The following is a 15,806-nucleotide window of genomic DNA, read 5'->3' on the forward strand; positions in this document are numbered from 1 at the left end:
TTTGTTTATTACAGCACATATACACGATCACACTACACTACAATTCAAAAGTTTTGGGGGAGGGGTTATTTTTGGAGGACATTAACTTTAACACTATTTTAGAAAGGATGCATTAAATTGATCAAAAGTGAAAGTTAAGGCATTTAGGTAACACTTTATTTTGATAGTCCACTTTAGACATTCTACTAACAGTTAATGGGCTAACTTTGCAACTACATGTAAACTAGCACTCATTACAGAATTATTGTAGTGTCTACGTAATAACAATTTCTAACACTTTTTGACTCCATAACATACAACATACTGACTATGAGAAGTATATGTCAACTTATTCTACTAACTCAAAGCTAACCTATCTGTCTAGTCTGAGAGTTAGTAGACATGTAGTTGCAAATTAATCAGAATTAGTTGACATGTAGTTACAAAGTGACTTATAGTTAGTAGAATGTCTAAAGTCGACTATCAAAATAAAGTATAACCAAAATTTATCATGTTAAACAGCACAACTGTTTTCAACATTGATGATGATAAAAAATGAATGGGCATATTAGAATGAATTATGAAGGATCATGTATCAGTGATGTTTTAACTGCTATTCCACGACAGGAATACATTACATTTAAAACATTAAAATAGAAAACAGTTATTTTGAATTCCGATAATTTCATAATATTACTGTTTTACTGTATTTTTATCAAATAATCTAAGCCCTTGTGAGCATAAGAGACTTTTGAATGATCATTTATGGCCAGTCTTACTCAAGCTTTTTATGTAGTCTTGACATTCTACAGTATGCCACATTTGAGGATTTTAATATATTTATTTTATTTGTTCTCATATTCCATAAGGTACGAATGCCTCTAGCAAATACAAATGGAAGTGGCTTTCACATTTTCTCCCAGGTGTCATGTTCTCTCCTTTCACATTGTGTTGACAGTTGCTGTATTGTTTGTATTATGTTACAGGTACAGGTCATAATTCTTAAATAGGGTTTAGAATAATTGGTTTTGGATCCGTGGCTTTTTTGTTCATACCAGTTTAGCATCTTCACACATAATATCTAAAATGTCACTTGAGCTCACCCCCACACAGTAAATTATATACAAAGGTCACTTTTTAATAATCCCTGGGCAGGGGGAATACAGTCTTTATTAAAGTAGGATTGCCGTATTGCAGAGGTTTCACAACATAAGATGGTCCAGTCAATATAGATAAACTGAAATAAATATAATAAAATAAAATAAAAGTGCAGCATTTGGCATTACATGAGTCTGAAGGAATTAAATGTCTCAAGGTCTTCATTGATTGACACTGTTCACCCATGTCCTTCTCATAGGCATAAAAAATAGTGTCTGCTCCATTGTGTGCAGCTCAGAGCGCAATGTGAGACTTCGGCTCTGTTCTCTGTAGCAGTGCTGTCTATCAGACTGATGATTTGCTGAGCATCCTACAGTATGTAGACTAAACGAGTTAGTGCTGAATGTCTGGCCTACATACAGTACTCAAAAGTAGCTCCAGTAAATCCCAAAGACCGGCAGAACTGTTGTTTGTGTTATCAAGTCATATCTGTGGGTTGCCTGTTTCCTCTTGACTGCTGAACTGCAGCCTTTGATTAAACAGAGCTGGTCTCATCACGCTCTGAAAATCATCTAATTAGTGTTAGGTTACCTTATCATGTCTAGATACAGTCCAGTCTTTTCTTCTTGATTTTGTTCGCTCTAATCATAGGTAATGTTCTAGTGAAAGTCCAAACATAGTCTGAAGTGTTTTAATGTATATTTTAGTTTTTGTGGCGACGCCAAGAGGACAAGTTGACGTTAATAAGCTTTTACAGTATGTCCATTTTTTTTACATTACAAATTAATGTGATAACCATGCATATTTTTAATTACTTTTTTTATTAATACACAAATTTTCTCCCTGATAAACATTATTAGATGTATATGACAGTAATTTTAATTTTATTTAACATAGGTAATTATATCAGACACATCTGTGAGAGAGTGAGAGTGAGTGAATGTGGGTGTGTATCCTGTCTATGTGTGTGTGTGTGTGTGTGTGTGTGTGAGGTCACGTACTCTCCTGTTACTTTTTCACTCATACCTGGTCATCATCTCAGGTTCTCCCTTATTGCGGACGTCCCGTTTAGTCTGAGAAGTGTCTCTCTGTGTGTTTTGCTTGGATATGGGCTAACAACTGAAAATGGACATATAGTACACTAGTGAGGAATACCTAATTTTTTTGCCCTGAGTTGCTCAGCACACATTTCTCTGTTGGTTAGTTTTTGCTGCTTGTCAGTCCCTGGTGAGTATCCTGTATATGTAAGTGAGTTTGTTCCACTTTGCTATTTTAAAAAAAAAACGTGTTAAACTAAACAGTTTAATCAGTGAGTATCAAGTTCTGTTGATAAGCAAAAACTGATATTCTCTGATTTCTATACTCTGATCTCATATTAACACTTCATAGCTGTGACTGCATATGTATTTTAGAGGGGTGTTTTACTCATGAATAGGTGACTTTTAAGATGTTAATTGCTAGAAGAAAAAAAAATGAAAGTTTAAAAAGTAAGCTCGACTTTCTCTTCAGTGTCACTCTGAGCAGTGATTCAAAGAAAGAAGTTTTTAGAGAGTGTGCTTTCATCTTAAGACTGAGATACAAAACAAACTATATTACAGAATAATGTTTAAAATTAAAAAAAAGTATCTGCATTTGCCTAAGCATTCCTAGCTTGACAGACAATGTCCTATTATTTAGTGATTTACGCAATACATCCAAAAAAATCAGTGTGATCTTGATACATTTTCACTCTGTTTAAAATGAAGAGACAAAACGATCTGGAATTCTTTCATCTTGTCCTGAGAAAGTATCTATATCCACAGATCACAGCTAATTGGACAATTGTGCCCATCTTGTTGAATAATTAAGGACCGTTATTTGTCCAGCAGGCCTGTGACATCATCAGGCCTTTGTAGGTGAACTGATATCTAATCACCATAATATCAGTGCAGAGTTATTGGACACCACCAGGGCTATTGTGAGTGGGGTCTCACTGTTGAAACGAGTGTCTGGTCTGAGTGATAAATATCACAGAATTTTCCATCATGGGAAAACCTGTCTTGCTCCAGTAGTGATGATTTGATTGCTCTCCTGCAGTGCCTATATATAAGAGAATAAACACAACAAAATAAAGATATATTGGAACCATTTTTGAACACCTTATGTATTAATAATTTATTTTATTGAATTGCACAATGAATCCAGATGGTTTTATGCAATATCTGTTTAACATAATCATATTTCTGAGTTTAAACCAGTGTAAATTATTCAGAGTTTGGGAGTTGGAGGTGATTTAAAAATGAATCACAGTGCAAATATTGTCACTTTTCCCCTTCATTCATGCCCATCTAAATGTTTGTTTTATGTTGTAGGACAGGAAAAGGAGTGTTTTCAGCCATGAAACTGGGCAAGACACGCATGTCTAAAGATGACCACAAAAAAGGAGGTACATATTATTGATTATTAGAGAGCTGGTTTTACAATAAAGGTGTAACTCTTAATTATACAAATAACAAATAACTACTTTAAATCTGTAGTTATTTGCTGGTTTTCCTTTAAGATATTTTACATTGCACATTAATAGGAATGACTAAAGAATGGTCAAATTTGCTGTGCACTTATTCGCAGATGATGCTGCCATTTTGGATGCAGAAGATCTGGATCGAAAGGCCATGCGTTTGGGTGGTGGACTTGACCCTGATACCATCTCACTGGCCTCCGTTACTGCAGTAACCACTAATGTCTCCAACAAAAGGTCACATATCTGATGTGCACTTGGTATTTTTAAAGCATTGCCGTTCTCTTTTTTGAAGTTTATCTGTATGCATCCTTTGAAAAGGTCACAGGGAAGACAACCTTCAGTTTCTGAGTGCTTGATTTTTGTTTTCTTGAGGAGAAAGAGTTTATAGAGTTTCAGCTACGCATGTCAGTATTTTATTTTGTTTTATTACTTTACCCTGAACATAGCTCTGCTTTAACATTGGAATAAATTAAATGAAAATGACCAATCAATTGACAGTCCTACTTTGAACATGTTTTATAAAGTGTGATCCTAACATTTTGTTTTTTAGATCAAAGCCTGACATCAAGATGGAGCCCAGTTCGGGGCGTCCTGTGGATTATCAGGTATGAACACAGACAAAAGATCACAGAGAGGAAGGAATAACATTCCCGCATTACAAAAGACGATAACTCCAGGCCTTGAATTGCCAACCAGACATGTTAAACCACTGGCATTTATCCTTGAGTTGTGTATTCTGCTGAAAGCCCTGAATATACAGAGCTGTCCCAAATAAACAACATCGGCCTTGAGCTTCAGTGTTTCAGAGAAGCCTTTGATGTTTACTTACTAATTGTCCTCTACATGGCTGTTGTGTTGAGCAGTTGAATTGCAAATTCGTTTCAGTACTGGCACTGCATAATTCCTTTAAATGCAGGAAATCTATATATCCCATGTGTGCTGTGTAAGTATTTTAAGGTCTTGTTAAAATTCTTCCATATCTCTAACGGTTCATATTTCGGAAACTCTTTGCTTTCCGTCTTTCTCTTACATTAATTTTGCAGAATAAATCACTGCAGCAATAAGCAGTATTATTGTCTGCATTCCTCTGGAATCCAGCTTCTGTTATTTTGCAGAGGGTACTTTATTTGCTTAAATGTGTTTCATAAAAATGTAGCTTTGAAAAGCAATAAAGATGGTGCCAATGTAAGGAAAATAAGCGAGAGAGTGCAATTTGGTAGTTGATTCGAGCTGAATTAGATGGCTCTGCTGATTTAAAAATACAAATATTATGATTTTCCTTCTCTTGGCTTTGTTATTTGTCCATATGCAGCCACAGATGTTTACTTTATGAATCTGTGATCCAATGGAATACAGTAGCTCATTTTTCATTTGATTCCCCAAAGCAAACTTGACTAATTAGGCCTCTACAGTAATAATAACATAACAGATTCCACACCCACGTTAATACGGCCTCATCAGCCATATCTTAATCAGCATCTAAGATATATACCAGCTCAGGGTTTCATATGCAATATATTTTTTAAATATATTATTTTTCATTAAACAATTCCAAATGTTTTTTTTTAGATCAGTGTTACAGTAATCGAGGCTCGTCAGTTGGTTGGTCTGAACATGGATCCTGTGGTTTGTGTGGAAATTGGAGAGGAGAAGAAGTATACATCGATGAAGGAGTCGACAAACTGTCCCTACTACAATGAGGTTATATTCACAATGCTAAAAAATCGAATTAAAGGATTTCTGTCATTTGAGACATTTTAACGGCCGTTTGCAAAAATACTGTTTTATTTGAAAAGACAGATTATTTTGTACTATTGCATGATAGTTGCTGTATCAACACCTAAATAACGCCAAATCCGGTAAAATTGTTTAAAATGATGAATTACTGCATTTTATAAACTTATAAATTTTCGTCTTCCAACAGTACTTTGTCTTTGACTTCCATGTACCTCCGGATGTCATGTTTGACAAGATCCTTAAGATATCAGTGAGTAGATTAAGCCTTCATGAAAGCCCACTGAAAGCAGCAGATGAAAAATTATTAGGTTGTACTGTACTTACAGTGCTTTGATGCAACCTGTGTTGTTAAAAGCGCTATATAAATAAAAATGATTGATTGATTGATACTGTTTTCCTCATGCTAAAATTAAGGTAATACACTCTAAAAACCTTCTACGGAGTGGTACTTTGGTGGGCACCTTCAAACTAGATGTGGGCACTGTTTACTCACAACCTGGTCAGTAACCAAGAAATAATGAAAATCATAATAAGTAAAAAATATACTAATTAGATGGAAAAGGTATTTTAATTAGTGCATGTATCTTACAGAGCATCAGTTCCACCACAAATGGGCAATGTTGTCGGACCCTGACGACATCACGGCCGGCGGCAAAGGTTACGTTAAGTGCGACATTGCAGTCGTAGGAAAAGGAGACAACATCAAGACTCCCCACAAGGCCAATGAAGCAGATGAGGATGACATAGAGGGGTCAGAAACCGATATCTTGAAACACTAACATAAATATATTTATTTAGTTCATTCATTAACAAATTTAGATATAGAATGCACTCTACATTCCCAAAAGTTCATATTGTATTCTATACCATCTAATACTTTAATTATTCATACATTTATTCCTTAATATATTCATTTATTTATCTCTAAGTGCCATGTTGGTCTGTTCTTTATGATATATTGCAGAAATCTTCTTTTGCCGGAGGGTGTTCCATCAGAGAGACAATGGGCTCGGTTTTATGTTAAGATTTATAGAGCTGAGGGACTACCAAAAATGAACACCAGCATCATGGCCAATGTGAAGAAAGCTTTTATTGGGGAGAACAGGGATTTGGTGGACCCATATGTCCTGGTTCAATTTGCAGGGCAGAAGGTAAGAAACACCTGAAAACACATTATAAGAGATAAATGTTTATGTCAATTATATTTTTATTTTAGACAATGACTAAACATTACTTATTTTGCACATGTAACACAATTTTTACACATGCAGGGTAAAACGTCAGTTCAGAAGAGCAGCTACGAGCCCATCTGGAATGAGCAAATAATCTTCACCGAGATGTTCCCACCTTTGTGTAGGCGACTGAAAGTTCAGATCCGTGATTCAGACAAGGTGAATGATGTTGCCATAGGAACCCATTTCATCGATCTACGAAAGATTGCAAATGATGGAGACAAAGGTACTGGCGATCTGTCCCATTGTAACACTAACATTTTAATGAATGTACACGTTGAATGGAGCCTGTAAAAACAGACATCATAAAGAACAAAAGAATGAATGGCTACTTCATGTCACCCCAGGGTTCTTACCCACTATGGGCCCAGCCTGGGTGAATATGTATGGTTCAACTCGTAACTACACCCTGATGGATGAGCACCAGGACCTAAACGAGGGGCTGGGGGAAGGTGTGTCTTTCAGAGCACGCCTCCTTATTAGTATCGCAGTAGAGATCCTGGACACCACTTCAGCAGAAATAATGAGCTCTACTGAGGTACAAATAGAGACGGTGTCCAATATGTCAGAGGTGAGATTGCCAATTTCTTTTTTTTGACATTGGGTCAAGGCACTGTGACACCTTTATATCAATACTGAAATATTTGTGAATCATAAATTATTTTACACTTTCCTGTCACACCATGATTTTACACACAGATTATTTGGAAGCTATCTGATTCATTCTTACTCATCTGCAATCTTTATATTTTACAATGTTAAAAAAACTCTACAGTTTCCATCTTGGCCTGGTTATTTGTAACCTTCATCATATGTGAAGACAAATTGATTACAGCTGAAACCAGATTTTATAAAACATCAGCTGTCCTTTGGGAAATTACAAGGCCAAGCTTTGTGTCCACAGACAAAAAGTCACAGCAGATGTTGTGTGGCCTTTGGGAGCAAATATTGATTGTCAGATGCATTTTACTGAAGCACAAGATTTGTTTTTACTCTTGATGAAGAGGCAAGCAAGTGATGCTGATAGTCCCAACTGCCTTTCATGCCACGACTAACCTGGCAGTTTAACAGCCTGTTCATTGATCCAAGCTACATGAAGAATAGAGACATAAAAGTGTAAGCCAAAGATATGTTGACGGTGTGATCATTGATATAATACAGAAGAGCTGGAGACCTTTAGGGATAGTTCACCAAAAATTAAACTTCCAAGAGGTTCTTTGCTCATTACAAATCAGTTTACTTTGTTATGTGAAACACAAAAGGATACATGTACCATTTATTATTTTCTGTGATATTATAATAGATATGGAAATAGAGCTTTTACTGTTCAAAATGTACAAACCAAAACAGCATTAAAGCATCATAAAATTATCATAAAAGTAGTTTTATGGTGTCCATGTGCAGTATTCCAACTTTTAAAAAAATCCATGTAATGAATATGAATGAGGACTGAGACTGTGAAGCTCCATAACCACAACAAAAACACCACTGAAGTGTCACAAAATGGTTGAAGTCATTATTCACCTGACAATCTTCCCATTAACTGCAATGCTAGAGAACCAGACCAGAAGTCCAATTCTTGAACAAATCATCCTTGTTTAATTGCATCTTAAAATAAGGCAGTGCCTTTGTTTTGAAAGACAATATGAAAATTAGCGGCCTACTAAACTGCCATTGTTAAAATATTAGTGAACATTTCCTCTCCTCCGTGGGTTTATCAACAAAGTACATTTTTATCAGGGCGTTAATTCTTATTTTCTGCTGAGCTGAGGAAAGCAGTGAGAGTTTTATTTTATCAAAGATCATAGCTTCAGTTGAGAAGAACCCCCTGCTGGGTTACAATGCAGCATTGAGCTGCCATAATCTCAAGTCAATTATTATTTCAGACTGAGCTCACACATTTGCGATCACTATTGCGATCGCCATCCTGAGAATCTGAAAGGAAAAAAGCAAGAGATCCCAGTGCAGTAAAAACAAAAAGGTCAGAAAAAACCATAGTGTGTTGATTCCTTACTCTACTGTGTCTCTACCATTTAGCAAATAGTTAGTCACTTATGTTCATAAAATCAATGGATGTAATTCTGATCTTAAAATATCTTTTTTGTCAATCTCCTCCTTTTTTATCAGAGTGCCACAGGGAAGATGGAGGAGTTTTTCCTTTTTGGTTCATTCTTGGAGGCCACAATGATAGACAGAAAAATTGGAGATAAACCCATCAGCTTTGAAGTCACTATTGGTGAGCTGAAGTCAAATACCTATTTTTAAAACTTTCACTTCTCAGTATACTTATGCCAATGCTTCAGTAAATTCAAAGCATCAAAAATAACAAAAATTACAGCACCACGTGTACGCAATTTCCACATAGGTAACTACGGTAACCAGATTGATGGAGTGAGCAAGCCTGCTTCAGCAAAGAAGAAGAAAGAGGGTGGAGGGGAGAATGAAGAAGAGGAGACTGAGCTCATTCATAACTCCAGTGATGAAGAGGCAGAGGATGATGGAGATTTGACATCTGTGCCGTCCACTCCTCCTATGAAACCAGTTATTACTGACAGGTCAGAAGTTCGAGAAAGGAAAATTATCAAATAGAGTCATAGAGTCATTAAACTGTCTAGAAATGGTTTTTAGAAAACACTTTTAGTATAACTGAAGAGTTCTCTAAATAAAAATCACTCTCATGGGTTTACACATTTAAGTTACAGTTTGTGATCACATAAAAAAAAAAAAAAAAAAAGATAACAGCTACTGTTGAGATCTGCATCTAGGGACTGAACTATCCATTTTGCTTAATTTACAGAAATTACTTCCACTTGCCTTACTTTGAAAAGAAACCCTGTATTTACATCAAGAGCTGGTGGCAAGACCAGAGAAGACGGCTCTACAACTCCAATATAATGGACAAGATTGCAGATAAACTGGTCAGGCTCCCCCCTAAATTGCTATCTGACTGTTAAACTGTCAATCTCATCCTTCGAAGCAGGGTTATTTTTGTAAAATCGGACATTATTATACTGTTTAAGCATGTGCATGTCTGTCTTCGTAAACAGGAGGAAGGTCTGAATGATGTTCAAGAAATCATAAAAACAGAGAAGGCATACCCAGAACGCAGACTTAGAGGTGTTTTAGAGGAGCTTAGCACAAGTTGCAGGTGAGAGAATGTTAAAGATCATCTAAACAATAAAAGTGAAAGTATATACAGCACAGAATCACAATCAGTTATCTTTTTCCTCTATTGTCTACAATTTAAGCCGATTTGTGACGCTGGCAAACAAAGATCAGAATCTATCTGGAAGAACCAAGCTGGACAAGGAAAGGCTAAAGTCCTGCATGAGAGAGTTGGTACGCCTACACGCCCTGAATGGTCTCAGATTAGCCATTAAGAACTGCTGATGGGTTATTAAATGTAAATTGCATGGTTATATTGTTCATAGGAGAGCATGGCTCAGCAGTCGAAGACTATCCGTTCACAGGTGAAGAGAAACACAGTTCGAGACAAACTCAAGCTAGTGTTCAACTTCCTTCACAGGCTGCGTTTCCTGGCAGATGAGGTAAAAGAAATACAATCTCCTTACTGCTCCATTCACATTGAGCAACTCAGACTTAGCATTTTCTTGTTTGTTTTCCTGTAAGCCCCAGCACAGCATCCCTGATGTGTTCATATGGATGATTAGCAACAACAAACGCATAGCATACGCCCGCATTCCCTCCAAAGACATCCTCTACTCAATTGTTGACGAAGAGATGGGAAAAGACTGTGGGAAAGTTAAAGCGGTTTTTCTCAGGGTAACTCCTCCGTTTCATGTCTTTCTTCTTCTGAATAAATATGCTAGTTAGGTTGGATATTATTGATGTAAACATTCTGCACTGGTGCTTGTGTTCATTGTAGCTGCCTGGAAAGAAAGGCTTTGGGCCTGCTGGCTGGACAGTTCAGGCTAAATTGGAGATGTATTTGTGGCTGGGGTTGAACAAACAGAGGAAGGACTTCTTGAGTGGCCTCCCTAGCGGCTTTGAAGAAAACAAGGCTACGAAGGGAACAGGCATACAAGCTGTTCCTCCCGTCAGCCTGGTTTACAACAGTAAGATTGTTAAATGCTTTTGTTTGCATGTATGATGTAACATGTACATTATGCGATTAATGACCCTCAACTCGTTCTGTAGTGAAGCAGGTGTTTCAGCTGAGGGCCCACATGTATCAGGCCCGCAGTCTGTTTGCTGCTGACAGTAGCGGCCTGTCTGACCCTTTTGCAAGGGTTTTCTTCTCCACCCACAGCCAGGTGACAGAGGTGAGTGTGTGTTGACGTCTTTAGTTACTAGTGTGCATTTTAGAGTCTGTAAAAGTACAGGATTTTTCAGTTTGGCTGTCTCTGATGTCTGTGAACAAATGCAGCGGGTGCTGTTTTTGTATGTAGGTGATTCGAAGTTAGAGGCACCCAAAAATTTAAATTGGATGGAAACATACTCACCCTCAGGCCATCGAGGTTAGGAGCGGATGTGGAGAAATTTAGCTTTACATCACTTGCTCAATTGATGCTCTGTAATAAATGGGTGCTGTCAGAATAGGAGTTCAAACAAATATTAAATTTTTACATTAAAAATGTCACAATAATCTAAAAGTAAATAAAACATGTTTAAAACATTTTAAACAATTAAAAAAATATGTGCAGTCATTTTCTCTAAATGGTTTTCATTGATGCTAATTGCAGTTGTTTGTTTCAATTATGTTGATGTTCATAATTAAACATTAATTAAAAACAAAATACATGCTTTATAAATGTGGAAAACATAATTAAAGAGACGCTTTAAAATATCTAAAGCATCTGAGATTTAAAACTGTAATTACTGTTTTTTTTATTTTTGGTTAAAGGACAGAAAGATTCTCGTAATCAATTAATTGTCCATGAATATTTTTGAATGTGTATTTCAGGTCCTCAGTGAGACTCTTTGTCCAACATGGGATCAGTTGCTTGTGTTTGATAATGTTGAGCTCTATGGTGAGGCTGGAGAGCTCCGTGATGATCCACCAATCATTGTCATTGAACTGTATGACCAAGACACTGTGGTAAGTTTGTATTGCAAATTGCCTTATAAATATAGAAAATTAAATGTCATTGTTTGATAGTTCAGCGCACAGTTGTTTTGACATTATCCTTTCCACGTATGAGTCATATTAAAGAGTGTGTGAAAATGTGCCCTATTGTCCTGACTTGATGTTTCTTCCTGTTTAAAATCTTCTGGTCCTGGCCTTTTGTTGGACGACATTTTGGCTAAGTAGAGTGTGAACACTTGTTTCAACACTGCTGTCAATCTGTGTTTGTATAGCTGAACTCAACAAGGCATGCAAGAAGTGGGATTGCTTGGGTACCAAAAACAAGATCAAATCATTTCCCTTACTTACAGGGTGATAAAAACACCTGTTTCCTGTGGCAATAAACTGCCTCTTGCATTCCCTTGGTTGTTATGGCACAGAGGGTTTACAAATGGATGTTTCTTTGTAGTTGTAGTCTCTACATTAGTTTGTAGTAATCGTTGCTGTGGTTTATTTCATTGACAGGTCCGAGGTCAGATATAGCATAATATGTTTCTTTGTAATATTTAGTAAGCACAAGTAGAATTTGACTTTTGTGAAAGCAAAATTTTATGTTCAGCATTCAATAAAAATATACATAATTGAACAGAGCTTGATTTTCAGATCTCAAAGCCCCAGCAATACTGTAGCCATGATGTGCAAGTAGTTTTAGAAGGATTGTGGCCGCCCTGACCCCTGGTGTTCAGAGGAAGAACTGCAACTTGTGTTTTTTGTGTGTGTGTGGTGTACAGGGGAAAGCTGAGTTCATTGGGCGCACATTTGCAAAGCCACTAACTAAGATGGTTGATGAACACTACGGGCCCCCGCGGTTTCCCCCCCAGCTGGAGTACTATCAGATCTACAGAGGAAACTGCGCTGCAGGAGATCTGTTGGCTGCTTTTGAACTACTGCAGGTACACAGTGGCTGTGATCAACTTGTGTATACTCCAATCTTAAGTGGACTCTCAGTCAGTGCTTGGCCTATCTATTCATAAATATTGCTTGAATAGCACAGATGCAGATCGCTCTTTCTCTGCTCCTTCCACTTGTATTTGATTCTGGATCTTTTTTTCTGTGATTTCCTATTCCATTTTTCCTATTCCATTTGCCTTTCTGCTGTACTTTTCCATGGCAACTTTAACAGATTCCTTATGATGATGAGGAGATCAGGAGGGCTCTTATTGCTGTCCATGACTTTGCTGTACCTCAGATCAAGGTGCAATAAACAAAATAACAGTTCCCCCTCTTTAATTCTGCTTTGTTTTTCATTCTTGTGTAAGTGACTCCATCCTCTTTGCTATTGCTGTGCTTTGGCTTTTTTTTTCTGTTTTACAAAACATGGTAGAGGTGTGAAATGAAAATGAGTATGTTTATTTGTATTATTAGTCACTAATTACTTCAGTCTTTCAGCAGTTAATGAGTTATATATTTTCATTGTCAAATATCTGTTTATCCACAGATTGGTCCAGCAGGGCGAGCAGCACTTCCTCCAATTGATGGCCCGACTGATTCTGACCGTGGGCCCATTCTGCCTGTTCCACTGGGCATACGACCAGTTCTCAGCAGATATCGTATAGAGGTGAAAACAATATTATTATGTTAACAATTGCATCTACCAAGTCTTTTTTTTTATTTTTGAACTCTTGGTTTTTATTTCTCTCCAGGTTCTGTTCTGGGGTCTGAGGGACCTGAAAAGAATCAACCTGGCTCAGGTGGACAGGCCTCGTGTGGACATTGAGTGTGCAGGGAAAGGAGTTCAATCAGCCCTCATTCAGAACTACAAGAAGAATCCTAACTTCAGCACTTTAGTGAAGTGGTTTGAAGTGGTGAGTGACATTTTCTATGTGCCATAAGTTATCCGCTTCATTTTTGATTCAAAAAGTTAACTTAAGTAATTTTGTACTGCAGGACCTGCCAGAAAATGAGCTACTTCATCCACCACTTAATATTCGTGTGGTGGACTGCAGGGCATTTGGACGCTACACCTTGGTGGGGTCTCATGCCGTGACCAGCCTTCGCAAGTTCATCTACAGCCCCCCAGACAAGACTGCTAACAACTGGGCTCACACCGGTACCTGTCATATATGAATATACTCTCTGTAAATCTGTTAGATTTAAATAATATAACATACAATATAATAAACCTCTCCTTATGATCTCCTAATTAATATTTGTACAAAAATTAATTTGTTGCAATTAAAATTAAAATTTTAAATCCCACTAAAGACCACAAATAACTTAACATTTTTAAAAAAATCCATCTGCATGTATTTATAAATACATTGCACAAATAAATTAAAATCAGGCAAATTTCACTCACTTTTACCAGCTTTGTAAGATGATGATATTGTGCAACAATATGTTTCTGTTTATCTGTTATTTGTTTTACCATATATTGCAAAACTATAAATCAAGCAATTCAAATATAATTGCTTACACTACTCTTTATGATTTGGAGTCAATAAGATTTTTGCTTTTTGTTTTTTTAAAGAAATGTATTCAGCAAAGACACAATTAATTAATAAAATGTGACAACAGTAACTTTTTTTTTTTTTACAAAAGTGTATCTAAGAAAACAGTTATTTTGAATTCTTTGTAGAGACTACATCTTTTTTTCCAGCTTTTCTGACTTTTCATTCCTTTTCTCTATCCCTTCTTCCTCTGATCTCTTTACCATCTTATCCTTTCTGTCCTGGTGCTGGTCTTGGGTCTTGATTGCTGAATCATATGACCCTGCCCACACCAGCTAGACTGGCCAATGGCTACATGGCCCTTACGAATGGGACATCTCATTCCCGCCCACACTCCCGTTCCATTTCTCATCCCTCAGGTGATATTGTGGTCAATATGGACCCTGAACCCAACATTAAGAAAATGGACACGGTTGTCAAGATTGATGCTGTGAGTAAATTAGCCATGCTGTTATAGTTTAGAATACTACCCTTCTTGGTGTGTTTCTGTTCCAAGTGTGGTTCTGTTTGTTTTAGTGTTTTAAGGTTAATGCACCAACAGTCATGTGATGTGTATGCTAGGACACTATTGTATAATCTGTTGTGGATGTTGTTTGTATTTGATGTATGTTTGTGTGGCCCTGTCCTTGTAGACCACCGATGCTGTTGTTAAAGTTGACTTGGTAAGTTTTGGTTTGGTTCAGACAAATGTAAATGTTTTGATTTTGTTTGGATTAATTTGGATTAACCTTGCATTACATTACACATTACATTTAAAACAATACACGTTGTACTAACAGAATGAGGATGAGAAAGAGAAAGAGAAAGAGAAAAAGAAAAAGAAGAAAAAGAAGGGTGAAGAAATGGATGAGGAGGAACCGGATGAAAGCATGTTGGACTGGTGGTCCAAATACTTTGCCTCAATAGAGACTATGATGGAGGTAGGAGGGACTTTTAGATTTTTTGATCCTTTAGATTTGATATCTATGATATGGTATGTCATATTGCAATATTTTACTGCAATTTACTCAGAATCTCAGAGCCCAGGAGGCCGCTCTGGCAGAGGCAGAGGAAAGAGAAGATTTAGAGATAGCAGCAGAGAATGCAGGTAAGCACATCATTTAGCATGAATCTGGTTTAGTGTTCCTGAGCAGAACTAATATTCTGGTTAGGAACATGTTCAGAACAGCACTGTCACGTCATGACCATCACCATTGCAGTAGTGACATATAACCATTAGTATTGTCATGCCATGAATGTTGGAAACTATTACAAATTTTTCATTTTCCCACATATATTTTATTTGAAAACTAAATATTTGTTTCTTCATACTTTATGGGGATCTTATGTCTTTAAAATAACTCTCATGGCTTAAAGCATCATCCTTCAGTACAAACATCCATTGCATTGTAGAATTTTACTCACACGTTTCTCATTTCCTCATTTCCATCCATACCTACCCATTCACCCCTAACCTCAGAGATCAAAGCAGATGACTTTCCTGTGAAAGGCACCAAACCCAAGGAAAAGAGCAAAGACAAGAAGAGCTCCAAGGACAAAAAGAAGAACCATGAAGGCACAGAAAAACGTCCCCCAAAACCAAAAGTTGATGAACTCATGGTCAGTGCTTCTTCTTAAATATGTCAACCCACAATGGTTGTGTGGTTTATTTTTTGGTATATTATAAACATTCAAGTTCAAAAAGGAGTTCAAAAAATTCAAATACCTAGCAATTTATTCTTATT

General features: G+C 36.8%; 1 protein-coding gene across 1 annotated transcript in view; it reads left to right on the forward strand.

Annotated features, from left to right (window-relative positions):
• The window catches only part of otofa (otoferlin a), a 46,681-nt gene that overhangs the window by 22,505 nt on the left and 8,370 nt on the right, over positions 1-15,806 (forward strand). The window contains 29 exon segments of the mRNA XM_043219700.1: positions 3,429-3,502; positions 3,685-3,811; positions 4,128-4,182; positions 5,147-5,278; positions 5,502-5,564; positions 5,729-5,813; positions 5,906-6,065; positions 6,279-6,465; positions 6,586-6,772; positions 6,894-7,117; positions 8,674-8,782; positions 8,912-9,101; positions 9,344-9,464; positions 9,594-9,694; positions 9,795-9,885; positions 9,978-10,094; positions 10,177-10,329; positions 10,433-10,622; positions 10,705-10,829; positions 11,471-11,605; positions 12,364-12,525; positions 13,071-13,190; positions 13,276-13,437; positions 13,520-13,682; positions 14,442-14,512; positions 14,715-14,744; positions 14,862-15,002; positions 15,094-15,169; positions 15,542-15,681. Of these exon segments, the coding sequence (XP_043075635.1) occupies positions 3,429-3,502; positions 3,685-3,811; positions 4,128-4,182; positions 5,147-5,278; positions 5,502-5,564; positions 5,729-5,813; positions 5,906-6,065; positions 6,279-6,465; positions 6,586-6,772; positions 6,894-7,117; positions 8,674-8,782; positions 8,912-9,101; positions 9,344-9,464; positions 9,594-9,694; positions 9,795-9,885; positions 9,978-10,094; positions 10,177-10,329; positions 10,433-10,622; positions 10,705-10,829; positions 11,471-11,605; positions 12,364-12,525; positions 13,071-13,190; positions 13,276-13,437; positions 13,520-13,682; positions 14,442-14,512; positions 14,715-14,744; positions 14,862-15,002; positions 15,094-15,169; positions 15,542-15,681 (3,691 nt within the window).

Source organism: Puntigrus tetrazona, chromosome 20 (assembly GCF_018831695.1).
Source record: "Puntigrus tetrazona isolate hp1 chromosome 20, ASM1883169v1, whole genome shotgun sequence".
Classification (NCBI taxonomy): domain Eukaryota; kingdom Metazoa; phylum Chordata; class Actinopteri; order Cypriniformes; family Cyprinidae; genus Puntigrus; species Puntigrus tetrazona.